At 40.2% G+C, this 16,004-nt stretch overlaps 1 protein-coding gene across 1 annotated transcript in view; it reads left to right on the top strand.

The window, feature by feature from the left end:
* itga3b (integrin, alpha 3b) overlaps window positions 1-15,975 on the top strand; it is a 28,574-nt gene extending 12,599 nt beyond the window's left edge. The window contains exons 2-26 of the mRNA XM_038735080.1: window positions 1,302-1,429; window positions 2,665-2,747; window positions 4,278-4,527; window positions 4,754-4,852; window positions 5,110-5,314; window positions 5,789-5,982; window positions 6,582-6,670; window positions 6,764-6,900; window positions 7,286-7,372; window positions 7,463-7,530; window positions 7,757-7,902; window positions 8,065-8,211; window positions 8,339-8,436; window positions 9,088-9,241; window positions 9,463-9,537; window positions 9,626-9,705; window positions 9,989-10,066; window positions 10,226-10,328; window positions 10,624-10,800; window positions 11,952-12,065; window positions 12,761-12,874; window positions 13,314-13,412; window positions 13,508-13,633; window positions 13,853-14,008; window positions 14,368-15,975. Coding sequence (XP_038591008.1) covers window positions 1,302-1,429; window positions 2,665-2,747; window positions 4,278-4,527; window positions 4,754-4,852; window positions 5,110-5,314; window positions 5,789-5,982; window positions 6,582-6,670; window positions 6,764-6,900; window positions 7,286-7,372; window positions 7,463-7,530; window positions 7,757-7,902; window positions 8,065-8,211; window positions 8,339-8,436; window positions 9,088-9,241; window positions 9,463-9,537; window positions 9,626-9,705; window positions 9,989-10,066; window positions 10,226-10,328; window positions 10,624-10,800; window positions 11,952-12,065; window positions 12,761-12,874; window positions 13,314-13,412; window positions 13,508-13,633; window positions 13,853-13,963 — 2,962 coding nt within the window. The 3' untranslated portion in view covers window positions 13,964-14,008; window positions 14,368-15,975. The remainder of the gene's footprint in view (window positions 1-1,301; window positions 1,430-2,664; window positions 2,748-4,277; window positions 4,528-4,753; window positions 4,853-5,109; window positions 5,315-5,788; window positions 5,983-6,581; window positions 6,671-6,763; window positions 6,901-7,285; window positions 7,373-7,462; window positions 7,531-7,756; window positions 7,903-8,064; window positions 8,212-8,338; window positions 8,437-9,087; window positions 9,242-9,462; window positions 9,538-9,625; window positions 9,706-9,988; window positions 10,067-10,225; window positions 10,329-10,623; window positions 10,801-11,951; window positions 12,066-12,760; window positions 12,875-13,313; window positions 13,413-13,507; window positions 13,634-13,852; window positions 14,009-14,367) is intronic.
* The last annotated feature ends 29 nt before the right edge of the window (window positions 15,976-16,004 follow it).

The raw sequence follows: 16,004 nt of genomic DNA on the forward strand, positions 1-16,004 counted from the left end.
TTCAGGCAAAGACAGACTTTCTGAGTGACACATCAAAGAGAAAATATTATTGTCTGGGCTCTTCAGGATTAGATTGCAAGTAAGTATGGGGGTATTTTGTCTATGTACGGGTGTGTATAAATACAGAAGGCTGTGGTGGAGCAGTAGAGCCTGGTACACAGTTTCACAGTTTGTGTAGCATGAAGACCCACCACATAACCTATGAGTAATGTGTGACCAGGCAACAATATTTTACAAAATCTATGAAATATTTATTTATGTTAATCCCCAGATGTGGTCAAAGTAGTTCACAATGACCTTAATCTAAAGGTGTATTTTCAAATCTAAACCCATTATGTGTGTTTGTTCTTACTTATCAGTGCGTGTAAGGGAGGCAGCTGCTGTAAAGTCACGTAATATGCCCACAAGCTTGACTAACAACTTGACTCACCATTTTCCACTTTCCCCCATTCACCACTGCGAGTAACATGCCAGCGTCCAACCAGCAATGCGTGATAGAAAGCGTGAATGAACCTATTGGGCACTATGCTTTTGTTTCCCACGTAGTACAGCAGTCCATACGCACACTGTAAACAAGACTCTCGGCACCTTCCGCCCTCAAAGTGGAGCTAATAAATCTTGTGCTGACAGTAAATAGTGTGTCCCAGCACAGAGCCTCGTAGAGGGAGTAATCCCTCTACTTCAAAGTTCTGTGGTGTGTTAAAAGGTGCTGATGCAGGGAATGTCAGGGTGAGTGGACAAAAAGATCAGGTCCATCACCAAGAAGCTAGTTTGTGTGTCTTTGTGTGTGTGTGTAGTGCCCAGACTTGTCACGGGTCATGCTCTGACTGCTCCACTCCTTCCGCTTTTAATTTACAGATGAACTGGCTCATTCTTTGTGTGTGTGTGTGTGTGTGTGTGTGTGTGTGTGTGTGTGTGTGTGTGTGTGTGTGTGTGTGTGTGTGTGTGTGTGTGTGTGTGTGTGTGTGTGTGTGTGTGTGTGTGTGTAACCAAATACAGTACATACTCAACAAGTGTGGACAAGTGTCCAAGGTGTCACCCTTAATGATTCATGTACTTTATAAGGGCAAGTTATACTACTGTTAAATGCTGCTGAAGTTGGAAGCAAGATTCTCATATTCAAATGTAACTTTAAACCTGTAGGATAGGCTTTTCTGTGTTTAGACTAGAATTTTTATTATCTGAACTCATCTAGCTTTTTACGTTGCTGCTACTGTCTCTTTGTTGTATTGTCTAACACCACAAAGCTCTTATATAATCTGATAATCTTTATCTCTGCCTCTCTGTCTGTGTGTATCCAGGATTCTTGCAGGAGCACCCAAAGAGAAAGCCGAATCCCTAAAAAATGTCAGTGAAACGGGCGCTGTCTACTCCTGTCCCATTACAACAGACACCACTGACTGCTCCAGAATGGACCTGGTCAGCACAAGTAAGCATGATGCAGAGCTCTCAAAAATGATGAGGCGTTTTGGTATTTAACAGGAGAATGCAGAGTTGTAGTATTATAAAAGAGTTTCTATGCAAGGCTAGATAGTGATTTGAGTGAGCCTGATGCACACAGTGATGGTAGTTGACTGCAGTCTGCACCTGAGCAGACTACAAGATGAGGCGGAGTGGGAGAGAAATGAGCATTGATGTGAAACCAAGACTATGGCCAGTCTACAGCTATGCTAGCAGCTATGTGAGCCTGTACTTAGGCAAGGCAATGCTTTGAGCTAAATGCGAACATCAGCATGCTACATGCTCACAATGGCAATGCTAACATGTTAATGTTATGTTGTGTATGTATAATGCTTACCCTGTTAAACCATTCTCTAACGTGTTAGAATGCTAACACTTGCCAACTACAATTGAGGCTAAAGGAGATGTCGTTTGTTTTGAAGTACTGGACATATTAAAATTGTGATCTGATTTTCGGCACTAGATGAACATACAAGGGGTTTCACAGGCTGAGTTGTACTCCCCATGACGAATAAACAGACCTTTTATGTGTAAAATCACTGGAGTTTCCCTTTAAAGTACAGTTTATTGTAGAGGATTTCCCTGACTGTTAAGTGAGGAACTGTAAATAATAACCTGCAAATGATAATCAGTTAGCTTCCTCTTTATTCACTAAGGACAGGCCTAGTAGTGTCAAATAATCTCAGAGTCTTATCCCCCAGCGTGTCATATAGCATCATTTGCACTTTCACGATGAGCTCCAGGATATGAAACTCTGAAAGTGCAGTTATTAACTGATAGACTTACCGCTCTACTAGCTGGAGGTGAACAGGCCCCCCGCAGGCTAAATGTAAGAACCATAATAAAAGGATTCCTTGTCACTTTTGATGTTGAGGTTAGAGTGACTGTTGCTGCAGTCACAGCACATTTTTGTGGTTAATACCTGTCAGGGCATGATCCAGGCCAAATGAAGCTTTACTGTTAGGGTTGGTTTTCCTGTGACTAATATCATTATAATCATGTTAAATGTTTTTTTCTACATAATATTTCTACATATCTAGGCTGACTACGGACTTTATGCTGGTTTCTTAGGTTAAAATAACAGGTTAAGGTTTTTACCTTAACCTGTTAAGTAAAAGCATTTCAATAATCTGCATTTTATATCCACATTGACAGTACCCTTTTGCACTTTTAATGTTATTCCCACATCTGACCCATCCACAGCAAATCCATCTGAGATGGTGGAAGGCATGTGGCTGGGTGTGACAGTGGCCAGTCAGAGAGACCAGCAGGCGGGACGCGTGCTGGTGAGATGACATCCTGTTTTACTCGATTAGTCATGTGTCACAGGTGGCATATTACACGGTACACTGTAACATTTACTCTTGCACTGAGGGGATGCAGGGTGAGATAAAACCCTATGTATTTCAATATGTAGTGTCACAGATGACACAGTGCGCTTGCTGCAATATTTACTGAAGCATACAGCAAACGGAGGCTACAGTCAACACACACACACCCAAGACAGAATGACACATGCAGGTACGAAATGGCATGGAGAGTGATACTTATCATGGTAATAAGTAAAATATTATATTGTTCCTTTCCTTTTTATATGATTCATAGAGGAAATATGTTTTCTTTTATTGAGGAAATATGTTTGACTATGAATATACTGTACACATGTAAACACATTGGCTGTATAATCAACTATCATATAATTTCCATTTGATTGATTTTAAATTGTAATAGCACACCTGACACTTCTATTGTTGCTGAAAATTGCAAGGGGGTGTCAGGGTTGGTCGAGTGCAGAGGCAGGTAAACTGAGGTGTGGGCCCAAATGCAGACACTTGACGGAGTAGATCTAGTAAATCAGGATTTATTTAAACACAACAAAAAACTCAGAGTTTACATGAAGTAATGCAGGCAAAGATGATTGTCCAAAAATGTAACACAAATCTGAAAGAGAACAGCATAATCCAAAAACATGGCAAAAAAACATTGAAACAGGACACCCAACTTGTAACGAGGACAAGACATGGACTGAACAGAACTGAGCACATTAAATACAGGGGCAAATGAGCAGGGAAGGAGCAAACAGGTGAGGGTGCTTCTCAAGTGTCTTATTTGTCGTTTCCTCTCTCCTCGCTCCTCGCTTGAACTGGAAGTTGTTCCCCTCCGTCATCTTGCAGACCATCCCAAAGCTCTTATTTGCGCTGTGAGGAGCGAGGAACGAGGATCAAGGCGTGATCTCTGAGGACCTATGAGCGAGGATACACCAGTGCTTCCTTAGTGGAAGTCTTTTACTGACTGATAGGCCTAGATCAGGACAGATGACATTAAACCTAACAGACAAAATCAAAACAAGGACACAGAACTAGAACACAGGGGCAGGGAGTGAATCAACAACTAGCAAACACGTGGAAATGGCAAAATGACAATAAAACACATCATAACAGGCCCAAGCAAGATTGTAGCACAGAGCACAAAACCAAACCCCTAACAGGGGGACCATGGGCCAGGGGGATGTTTTAATTTTTTAATTTTTATAGACACAGACATATGTTATATATATATATATATATATATATATATATATTTGAATTTGTTTATATTACAATTATAACCATTATTTAACCAGGAGTTTTCTATCCTAATGTATAAGAGCATTTTTCTAACTTGTTATATTGTTTGAGTTATATTGATGTATAGGGAAAGACTACCTCATCCTACTGTCCACAAGGAACATTACTTTCATACAAAAATATTTGTGATGCAAAAAAGAGGCAATTGTACAGTCCATAACATCCCAGAATACACACTCTGGTGTCCAGGCATGTGGGCATCGCTATGTGAAGATCATCCAAGGCAGCTCAGAGGAGCAGCGGCGTATGACAGGAAAGTGCTTTGTCAGGAGTAACGACCTGACATATGACCCCACTGATGAATGGCAGACTTATACGTACGAGGTCTGCAACCCCAGCTTTGACATGGAACTTGAGGGCATGTGCAACATGGGCATCTCAGGCGGCATGACTGACAATGATGTCTACATCGGCGCAACAGGCAGCTACGTGTGGCAAGGTGGGCACTGAAGAGTTAATGTCAAAAAGAGAGTGTTTTGTTACTTAAAATTTAAATAATAGTTTTATATAGCTATAGCTGGTTTCATGGACACACATTAGACTGTGTGCAAGGCTGCTAAATTTCAGTGTTAGTCTAACGCTGACATTATCCTCTGTCTGGGAAACCTGTCCATTGTGCATGAAGCAGACATTACATTGTTGTCTAATTCTGCTCTGTTTTACAGGAAATGTTCACGTAATATGGAGAGATCCAGATCCTGCGAATGCCTGGGACTCTATAGACAAAGACTTTGGCCAGCTAAAAAGACGAAACAGTTATATGGGTAAATATACAGTATGATTTTTCACCATATAAATTGTAAAATCATTGGAGGAAAAAAGTTCATTCATTTAAAACTGTTTAAACCTCCCACACTCAGATGTGTATCTATCTGTCAGTATAATTTGCAAAATAGCAGAAAAAGCAAGATGATGTTATGTATGTATTCATTTCAGAAAAGTGTCATGTTTTTTATATGTGGGATTCAAAAAGGCCTGTAATGCCAGTTTAGCATTGAATCTCAAATGTTTTCTTCTGCAGGTTATTCAGTTGTTGAGGAGAAAAGGCTGCTGCATCATGACGATTACACAGTGGTGACAGGGTCTCCCAGGGACGACTCCAAGGGCTCTGTGGTGTTCGGGACAAAGACTGACAAAAACATCAAGCCGGTGCTCATCATCCCAGGGGAACAAGTGGGCTCGTACTTTGGGAACAGCCTGGCTGTCACCGACCTCAACAATGACGAGTGTGTTTCTGCACACCACACTGAAAATTTATACTATCTTTAGACTTTTCATTTTATATTTTAAATATAAGGCTCCTTCACAATGCACTCGATTAGACTACTGCTGGGAATTGTAAGGACAAGGATACCATGCTGGGAATCTATCTATTCTCTGTAGATCATGTTGTTATATATCATGGTGTTTGAGAACAAACCCAACTTAGAAGTGATTTTTAATTAAAATTCAACAGTGTCCTCAAAATTAACAATAATCAGTGTGGCCCAAAACAAATTGTGGATGACAGCACGTTAATTAGTTCAGAATTTCAAGCACGATCTGCTTGTAACTCTAAATTCTCAAATGGGAAAATAAAGAAAATGTGTGATGCAAGGCATATAATTATGAATAATGCTCGGTCATATTTAGAATGCCATCTTCTGGGGGGTGTGTGTGCATATAAGTATATTTTTGGATATCTTTTTTGACTGTTACAGCTGGAATGACCTGATTGTGGGCGCCCCATTTTACTTTGACCGTATGAAGGATGAGGGAGGAGCAGTGTATATCTTCATGAATGAGAATGGATCTTTCCAGAACAACGCCACCATGGTGCTCAAGGGTCCATCGGCCTCGGGATTCGGCTTTGCAGTGGCTGCCATTGGTGACGTCAACCAAGATGGATTCCAAGGTATGACTCTGAACACAACATTTGTTTTGCACTGACAGGGACGAACAAAAAATAAAGTAAATACTAATAGTACTAAATAGTAATAAAATGGAAAAGCAGTTGAAAACACGGCTTCAAAACTCCAAAAAGGCAAAATAATTGCACCCCAACTGCAGGTTCATTGATAAAACAAGGTGATGTACTTGTGAAATGGTACTAATGCAGGTACTTTAAGTTAAAGTCCATTTTAAGAAGGGTTTTCATTATTTTGTCCACCCCTGTGTATACTACTCTATATTAAGAGTTGGTACACTGTTCTGCTGTGAAAAAGTGTGAAGAGAGGAAGCATGGGTTAGAGTTGTTGTTTTTATGCACTGTTGCTAAGTGGGTATCTAAACAGGGAAATATAATGTACTGTGTTGTATTTGAGACTACTTGAAAACCAAAAGATAATAAGATAATAAAATTGGTACTGCTGCCATTTTACTAATCATTCATTAGTGCTTTACTGCCACCTAGGGAGCTAATATGTCCCATGCACAGCCTCCCTTAGATTATTTTCAGCAGCCTGCGTATGCATGGTTCCTGTCAGTATTTCACTCTATTGTCAATGTGTGCAGACTTTGCAGTGGGAGCTCCATTCCATGACACAGGAAGGGTCTACATATGGATGGGAAGTAAAAAGGGAATCTCACAGGAGCACAGTCAGGTAACATCTGTCTTTAAGCCATTGATGCACTTAATCTGAAAGGGTCAAAATTTATTGTGTTGATCTCCCATGTGTCATTGTTGTCCTCTGTAGGTGATTGAGGGTAAATCAGTGGAAAATGGAGGATTCAAGACTTTCGGCTACTCCATCAACGGAGGAATGGACATGGATGACAACAGTTACCCTGACATCTTAGTTGGCTCTCTGGATGACCGCATGGCCCTGCTCAGGTAGAAATAAGGGAGAGGCTATACAGAAACATGGCATTATTGAGTTAAACCCGGTTTCTTTGTTTGTCATGATTTTACTTAAAATAAAACATTTTTATGTGTTGAGATAGTCCTGTAGCCTTTTTTGAAAACCTTTTGGACGTTTTGGTCAAACAAGAAAAGTATATTTGCCTAATGCAGTTATTTTAAACTTAGATCATGAAAATATGGCATTGTGGAAGGACATAGTTTTCAAGGAGAGACATTACATGGAAGATAACAACAACTTTTGTTGCAGTAAATGGTGGATGCCTCAGTTGTAAATAGGTAAAATGTGTGTACTGTTTTTATATGATAATATAACTTGGTTACAATTTGATTCCTCTTTTTTTTAATTTGTTTTCAGAGCTCGACCAGTCATCCACTTAACTAAGAACTTCACCGTCGGGCCAAAGATTGTGGACCCTAATCAGTGTGCTGTAAATATACCATGGTGAGATGTCTGCTCAGAATATTTCATTCTGAAACAGGCTTATTCAATTTTGTTTGAAAATAGATTGTGATTTTTCTTTGTGTTTTACAGCATTACAGCGACTGTGTGCATGTCCTTCACTCTAAGCACTGGAAACAATAACTTCAAAAAAAACATCAGTAAGCAGTCTTTCTTAAATTTGTGATTTCTTTCAATCACAGACTGAATGAAATTAAGGCTGCAATATTCAATCTGCTGTAAATCTATAAACTGTGGAGATACTGGCTTGCTTGCTAGTCTGTCCTAATGTGATTTGTTTGTTACATTATTATGTTTATATTGTTGTATTATTTATTAAACACGCAGGGTTTTAAAATGTACTGTATGTGTCTCTACTTTGTAAAGCGGTAAAGTATACAGTGGAGGCTGACATAGAGAGGAAAAGAAGCCCCCGTGTTCGTTTTGATGACCGTAACACTGACACATATACCGGCTTACTGAGCCTGCTGTCTTCCGTATCCAAGTGTGAAACTCTGAAACTGACTGCATTGGTAAGGTCTCAGTACAAATACATGGTATTGTGTGTGTGTGTGTGTGTGTGTGTGTATGTGTGTGTAGTAATTGATATGTGTGTTCTCATATTTGTAAATGTGTGTTTTATTTAACGCTGTGGACATTTAAGACTAATATAAGATTCTTGGATGATTCTTCAGGCGACTGTGAGGGACAAACTGAAACCGGTGGTCTTTTCCCTCAACATGTCCTTAGAGGAACAAAAACTTAAAACCGGACGTGCCCTGCAGAACCTGGACGACTTCCCAGTTCTCAGCCAGGAGCAGAAACTCACTGAAAGAACTGAGGTATGGAGTGGGGCATACACCATATTTATAGGCCACATTTTAAATAACTGTATATTGTGAAGCATGTGTATATGTGACAGCCTCCCTGTAAGGTATAATGTGAAATTATTTGTTCCATTTCCTGCAGATTAACTTTCAGAAGGAGTGTGGCATAGACAACAAATGTAACAGTAACCTGCAGGTGACAGCCCAGTTTGTTGACGAACAGAAAAACCCTTACCGCAGGTGAAACTAAAATCTGAATATTGAAGCCCTCATTGAATGAGAAGGGGTTTGAAAGCTTCTACAGAAACCATATTTTTAGACGAAAGTCACGAATAGCTAACATTTGAAAGAATAGTTTGACAATACACTACTTTCTTTCCAGAGTTAGATGAGAAGATTGTTAGCATTCTCATGTGTGTAGGGTAAATATGAAGCTACCAGCAGCAGCTTGTTGTCTTAGCTTAGAATAAAGACTGGAAAGAGAGATATAACATGTCATATCTTGTTTGCTTAAGCCGTACAATTACCTTGGGACAGACACAGGCTAGCAGTTTCCAGGCTTTGTGCTAATAAGCTAAGCTACTGTCCTGGCTGTAGTCTCATATTTAGAATACAGACATGAGAATGGTACTGAGCTTCTCATCTAACTCTCTGCAAGACAATTAAAATGTGTGAATCCCAAAATGTCAAACTGAATGCTAATGCAGAGTGGCCTCTATTAAATTTGCCATTTCTAATCTGTAACCATCACTAAACTTTTTATTAAAACCAGTGCAAAAGATTAGAATGGAATGTCTGAATATAAATTGTGAATGTATTAATTAGCCAAAGATAATGATTGAAAAATAATTGAGTAAATAATACATGTTGTCCATGCGTCCCTGTGGCCAGGCAGGGCAAATTCCAGGTACTTGAGTTCCGCAGCACTATGAAGATAATAAGGCTGATGGTAGAGGTGACCAACGACCAGGGTGAAGATGCCCACCAGGCGATGCTCAACATCACCATCCCTGACGCACTGAGATACTCTGGCGTCAGGTCGGAGGTAAGTCCACTGGAGGGCAGCAGATGACTGAGAAATGTCTATTATGAGTTATTTCCTCATGCCATATGTGAAATTCAACATATCCATTTTTCTTTTTTTGTCATCAATATGTAAATGTAGCTTTACTTCAATTGTCTTTCTGGCACATGCATCTCCAGGCACTTGAATTGCTTAATATAATACTTTTGTTCACTTTCTTAATGTGCTGACTGTGTGCTCAGGACCACGATGTGCAATGCAGTTTGGACGTCACAGTGATTTGTGAGCTGGGGAATCCATTTAAAGGCAATGGAAAGGTAAGTTTGAATAATTGTCATTGATTTTGACTTTTTTCATCTGCTGAGCTGGATTTGAAACGTCTCATTCTCTTGCTTTCAATATCAGGCATCACTTTCCCTTATGTTTGAGACATCAGGGATCAATCTATACACACAAGAGATTGAGTCCCAGCTGCTTCTGTCCACGTAAGTGCTTAACATTGATGCGTGATTGTATTTCATTTATATCTAAGGTTAAAAAGGAATATGACCAAGTGTCGATAAGGGTGGCAGCAGTTGCATATTAGAAGCTAGTTATAATTCAGGTCCACATGTATTCATATGTCTTTCCCAGTTTTGATTCCACAGTAGCTGTTCCTAATCAGATTTTTGTTCAAGTTGGTTGCATTGTCAGTGGGTCTGTTATTGTGACAATCACTAAATATTACACAGGAACACAATATAATGTAATAAGATGTTGTTTCTTCAGTCTTAGTGAGCAGAGTGACCTGACGCCTGTGCCTGTGGCCCTGCTGATTGAAAACACCATCTTCCCCTCCTTCTCCATGTGAGTCCCATTCCCTAACAACTCATGACGTACTGTACATACAGCAAAGAGCACAGATATGCCATGGATAATAAAGTACTCAATGTCACATCACATCATCTTCCTGATCAGTTTCTAATTGCACAGTGCATAATAATTTCTAACTGTCACCCTGTCCAGAGTGAACAACATGGTGCACACAACATTTGGTGGGGAAGTGATGGGCGAGTCAGCCATGGTCAACACCAGTGACGTGGGCAGTCTGGTGGAGTTCACCTTCAATGTGAGTCACCTCCACCACCCAGACTATATATTAGACCTCCAGGACAGTATATTGAATCTACAATATGTGTGCAACCCACATTTCCCGCATCCCCACCCTGTCTTTGAAGGCAAAACTTTCATTCCTTAGAAGTTTAATATTGCGTGTTGTTATGTGAGAGCTATGGTTTGTGGTGCAAGCAAGGCCAGGGGTGGATACTATTTTAGAGTAACAAAGTCACAGTCAAGCCCTGTCTGTTATTTCACACCATCTGTTTGATTTCTACTGAAGTTTCCTTTTTTGTGCTGCTGACTAGGTGGACATGAGTGGACAGCCCCTGGGAGACATGGGGACCCTCGCTGTGGAGTTTGAGTGGCCCTTTGAGGTAGCCAATGGCAAGTGGCTGCTGTACCTGACGAAAATTGTTGTAAAAGGGGAATCAGAGGTGGAATGTAACCCTCCTGGAGATGTTGTCAACCCGCTAAAACTAAAAGTAAGGCTCTTTTCCTAGGCTTTGGTTTAGAGACACAATATGATGGTTTTCCTCAGGAGCCAGTGAAGTACATTGTATTACCCTCAGTCCTTCACTTGGTCAAGTGAATGCCCAAGTATCTTGGATACAATGAAACACTGTCCAGATTGAGGTTGAGGTAACGTCTAAATCTGACACATATACTGAAAATTACAAAAAAATACAACAATACCTGTGATTCAGCAGCTAAAACATCCCGGGGTGAAATACAACCTATAGAACCTTTGTTAAATCCTTTCTATTCTTTATCTCTGTGTACTATAAACTATGCAAAAGCTTTTCTGTTCTTAGATTTTTTTTCAGCTTACTACTGCCCACACCAATGACATACAAACATCCCAAAATATCCCATTACTGAAAAGCCACAAGGTTGCATAAAAATACAGAGGTACTGGTTGAGATGATAGGACAGGAACAAAAAAACAAGACCAAAGAGACTACAGCATGCTAGCAGCTGTTGTGAGGCTTGACAGAGGCACAGTGGTGCTTTGAGCTAAAATACTAATGCAGCGCCAGCATGCAAACATACCCGCAATGACAGTGCAGACAGGCTGATATTTGGAAGGTATACCGTTTACCATGTTCACCATCTGGGTTTAGCACTAAACACAAAGCTGAGGCTGATGGTGGATCATGTTTGCAGGCATCTGACAAATAACGTTTTCGACCTAACTGACCTAATCCGTGAACTCTTTCTAAACTAATATTAAGCAAGACTAAATTCACTGTAATGTTGCTGCTGTTGAGTGTATTGTGCTGTTCACAGACGTGTTACATGTACTGTACTGTACTGAAGCAGTCTGAGTAGTATGAGTAAATGTCAGTGGGAGAAAAGTGGTGTGAAAATGGTCTCCAAGCCAAACCACAGCTGTTCAGGAATACATTTAGGAAAAAAACATCTGTGTCGCCACATACAAACCTCACAGAGCCCCAAATAGAAAGTCATAATGTGTGCAGCCCATATATAGACAGTTGAAATGACAGTGCTATTCTGAGAAGAATTTGGTAATGTCTTTATCAAAACCAGTAATTACCACGAGCCCTCTGATGTCATGTCTCTGTCTCATGTGCTTCCTTCTTTCATTTTCCCTTCTCATTGTCTTGTCTTCCAGTTGTCAGGGAGTGGACCAAAGCGCACTAAACGTCAGATTGTGGTGGATGATAAAATGACCAAGCCACAGGCCGCCATCACACTGCTCACTCCTCGCAAAGAGACCTACATGTTGGTAAGACATGGATCCGCCTTATCAAGCGTTCCCATGAACAGGTCATGTGTCATTTGGAATATACATCAATTATAATTTATCGCCATGGTGAGGTCACCCCATTCCATCTCTCCTGTTCGACAGACAGACAGAAATGTAGCTAGTACAAACCAAAGAAAACATATAAGTAATATTTCACATACAGGCAAACATACTGTACATCCAGCAGTATGTTTTACTCTGAATCACGAATGTGTAGGTGGGGCCAGAAAAAAAGTCAGAGGATCACCAATATCAGTAGGATTCATTTTCTGTGGATGATGTAAGTACCAAATGTCATGGCAACTTATAAAAGTTGCTGAGATATTTGAGTCTGGTAGAAAGACTGACTGACCAACAGACCAAAACTGCCATCCCTCGCCAGGACATCCTTGTACAAGAGATTAAAAATCTCAATGGATTTCTTTCCTGGTAAAATAAAGGTTAAATAAATAAAATAAATAGGCACTAGTGCGGCTACATACCACTAGCAACGAACTAATTTCACCAAATACTGTAGTATAGAACATTATCACTGAATGTAGGAGGGAATCTTCCACCACACTGGCAGTCTCCTCAAACTGTGAACTCCTTTAACTGTATACCTGACTTTAACTGTATTTGTCTGTGTTTGTTTAGTTGTTTAAAAGCTGTTTCTTTCTTATCATATGTTAAAGGAATGCTCCAAGGGGACAGCACAATGCGTGACATTTACCTGTCCACTGCGCAACATGACTGACTCAGCCAAGATTTATGTCCGGTCCCGTTTGTGGAACAGCACAATGCTAGAGGTCAGCTCACCAGCAAGAGGCACACACACACACACACACACACACACACAAAATATTAATAATTTAATAAAATTGTCCATGACTTCCTCCTGCTTCAGCTCAGGAACAACATTAATGAGTTGCGCTTTCCTTTCCAAGCATTTTTGCTATTTTAAAGGTCCTAAAGTAAAAATATACCATCCAAAACAAATATTCTTGAAGTATATTGTTCTATCTTGGCAAGATTTGAGTCATGTACTAAATGTTCCTAATAATCCTTATACTTAGCAGTAACATCAGTGAGTTTTCTGCAGTGGCGACTTGTAATACAAGACTAGAAGGCAAACACATGTTTTTCCAAGGACATAGAAGGAGTATACCTGGGTTCTGGGCTTTTACAACGTTCTTTTTGAAAATGTTTTGACACTGTGTGTGTGTGTGTGTGTGTGTGTTCCTGCAGGAATACTCCAAAGCTCTGGAAGTTACTGTCAGAGGTCAAGCCACACTGAAGCTCATAACAGATAAACAAACCATCAAGATGGAAAGTCAGACCATCATGGTGCGTGATGATGATGATGATGATGATGATGATGATGATGATGATGGTGGTGATGACAAGGATGTTTTAATTGCCTCTTTCCATCTTTCTTGTAGTTCAAAGTAGAAATAGAACCGGTGGAGGGGGTGGAGATACCCTATGAGCTCCCACTATGGATTATCATCTCTGCAGCTATAGCGGGAATTCTACTACTGGGAATAATCATTGTTATTCTGTGGAAGGTGAGACTACCAATCATTACATGATACACGCTACATGGCACTTTGAATAGCCCTAAATCTCTCCACATGTACTTTTTATGTTACTCACACCAACAATCTTCTCTGGATTACGTGATAGCTGTTGACCCATTCATCTGACTGAACTCTAGCCTCCATATTGAGGCATTAGTCTAACCTTTGACTTACCCTCACCCCCTTCCATGCACCCTCCACCCCCAGTGTGGATTCTTTCAGAGGGCCAGCAGGAGAGAGATGTATGAGGCCAAGGCCCAGAAGGCTGAGATGAAGATCCAGCCCTCTGAGACAGAGAGGCTGACTGAGGACTACTGATGTCCACAAGGGTCCCCCAACAGCACACACGAGTGGGGCTTTTGGGTAACACCCCTACAAATGGATTTTCTTTCGATACTTTTAATTACAGCACTAAGCTTGGGATGCTTACCACTTAACTTTCTCTTTCTTTTCTTTGTCAGCTATTTGTATCTACCTAACATTACTTCTACTTCCCTTTCAGAATAATGCTGCGCATTGCCCTGCTGATCATTTTATATCATGTTTGTCTTCACTATTTAATCTGTCTTGACCAATTTACTTAGCATGGGTTTATCTTTTACCTAACTTGATTTTCCTCAGCCTAAATCTTCATCTCAACCCATCATTAATCCCAGCTCTCCCGCTGTTTAAGTGTATCCTCTTTAATGTCACCTCCTTCTCTCTCTCTCTTTCCCCACCAGCTTGGATTCTTCAAGCGAGCCATTTACTACCGGATAATGCCAAAGCACCAGGGGGTGAAAATTCGTAAGGCTGAGCGCTATCAGTTCAATCTGGGATTTCAGCCTGAGGAGCCACAGAAAAAGTATTGGATCACCAACTGGACAGAGATGCAGCATTACTACTACTGAGGCATTTACTTTGGAACCTGAACCACTTACCATCACACTGGTTTGAAACAGGCCAAACAAAGAACATTGGGCTCAGTCGACCCACAAGGACTTTACAGCGCATGGACCAATTGTGGATTCAATTTATTTTAACTTTAGCAGATTCATCAGCTTTTTCAGTGCAATATACTGAACATTCTGTTTCAGAGATTGTAATTTGTTAAGTTTGAATGCAGTTTTGTACATTGGAATCGGGGTTGAATTCAAGAGTAAATTGTAAATTTGATTACGTTGCTGTTTTTTTATGTATTGAACTTAGTGTTTGTGTGTATGTTTTCATTTCATTTTTTTTTTTTATCCTCTTAGCAGTTGCTGGTCATTCATCATGTTTATTTCCACCATGTCTGTTTTCCTCTCTAATCAGAGGAATGAGTCTATTGATTTTCTCTGTGAATTGTGTATGTCTTTCGTGCTCTGTCCCCATGCATCACTTTGTGGTCAGTGGTTGTAGGCTATGTAAGTCATTTAGGAGATCATTTTCAAACTGCTCTCAGAATATGCTGACCAGCCTCCATTCTGCTATGAGCGAACAAGCATCTTTATGTGAATGTCCATGTCAGTGTTTGGCAAGCATTACGCAGACTTGCATCTCAAATGCAGTTTATAGTTGTGGCACAGACCTCATATGGAAAAAGTGACTGTATTTTTTCAGGCTATGTAGAAAAATGATTTTCCTGATTTCAGGGAATAAATACAGAGAGGTTCAGAGAAAAATGGTACTCATTGGTGAATAATTCATTTTATAGCCCAGCTAGACATGTTTTTATTGCCCACATTTCATTAAAAAGCAATAGCATCTTGTCTGTATGTAGACTGAGTTAATATGTGTTGATCAGATGATGGGAGTACACTTGATTATTATTTATTACACTGTCTTGTGTTATCACGGTAAAGAACCAATCTGGAAAGCTTAACAGGGAGTCGTGACACTGGATCAAATAATAAATGATGTAATATACTGTATATGTCTGAAGACTGTAAGCTCTGGCATAGATAGTTACGTTATAAATTGTACATAGTGACAAGTTATGTTGAATTGACTATTTGAATGCTTATGTCACTGGCCTTTGTTTCACTGTCCCAAAGCTTTGTATTTTTGTACGAGACAGTAAATTGACACTTGGATTGTTTCCAAGCCATTCAGGCCCCATTGAGGTCAACCTGCAGCGCTGAAAGTAGACTGGACCAGGAGAAGACAGTCTCTGATGGGACTAAGTGTTGCATTACCACTCTAGTCCGTGTTACCTGAGAGCCCACAGTCTGTGACTGTGGATGCTACAGAGGCTCCATTGACTCTGTGAGTAAAGAGGGAAGGGCTGAATTCAATGCACAAACTCTGTTCTCTGTGTTGGTGTTTTGCTGTACTGTGCAGTTTCAATGTAATTAAATTGTTTTTAACAACCGTTGCAGTTTTATTGCTACCCTCATCA

This window comes from Micropterus salmoides, unplaced genomic scaffold (genome assembly GCF_014851395.1).
Source record: "Micropterus salmoides isolate LMB-PRFRI ecotype aquatic unplaced genomic scaffold, ASM1485139v1 Ms_hic_scaffold_21, whole genome shotgun sequence".
Lineage (NCBI taxonomy): Eukaryota > Metazoa > Chordata > Actinopteri > Centrarchiformes > Centrarchidae > Micropterus > Micropterus salmoides.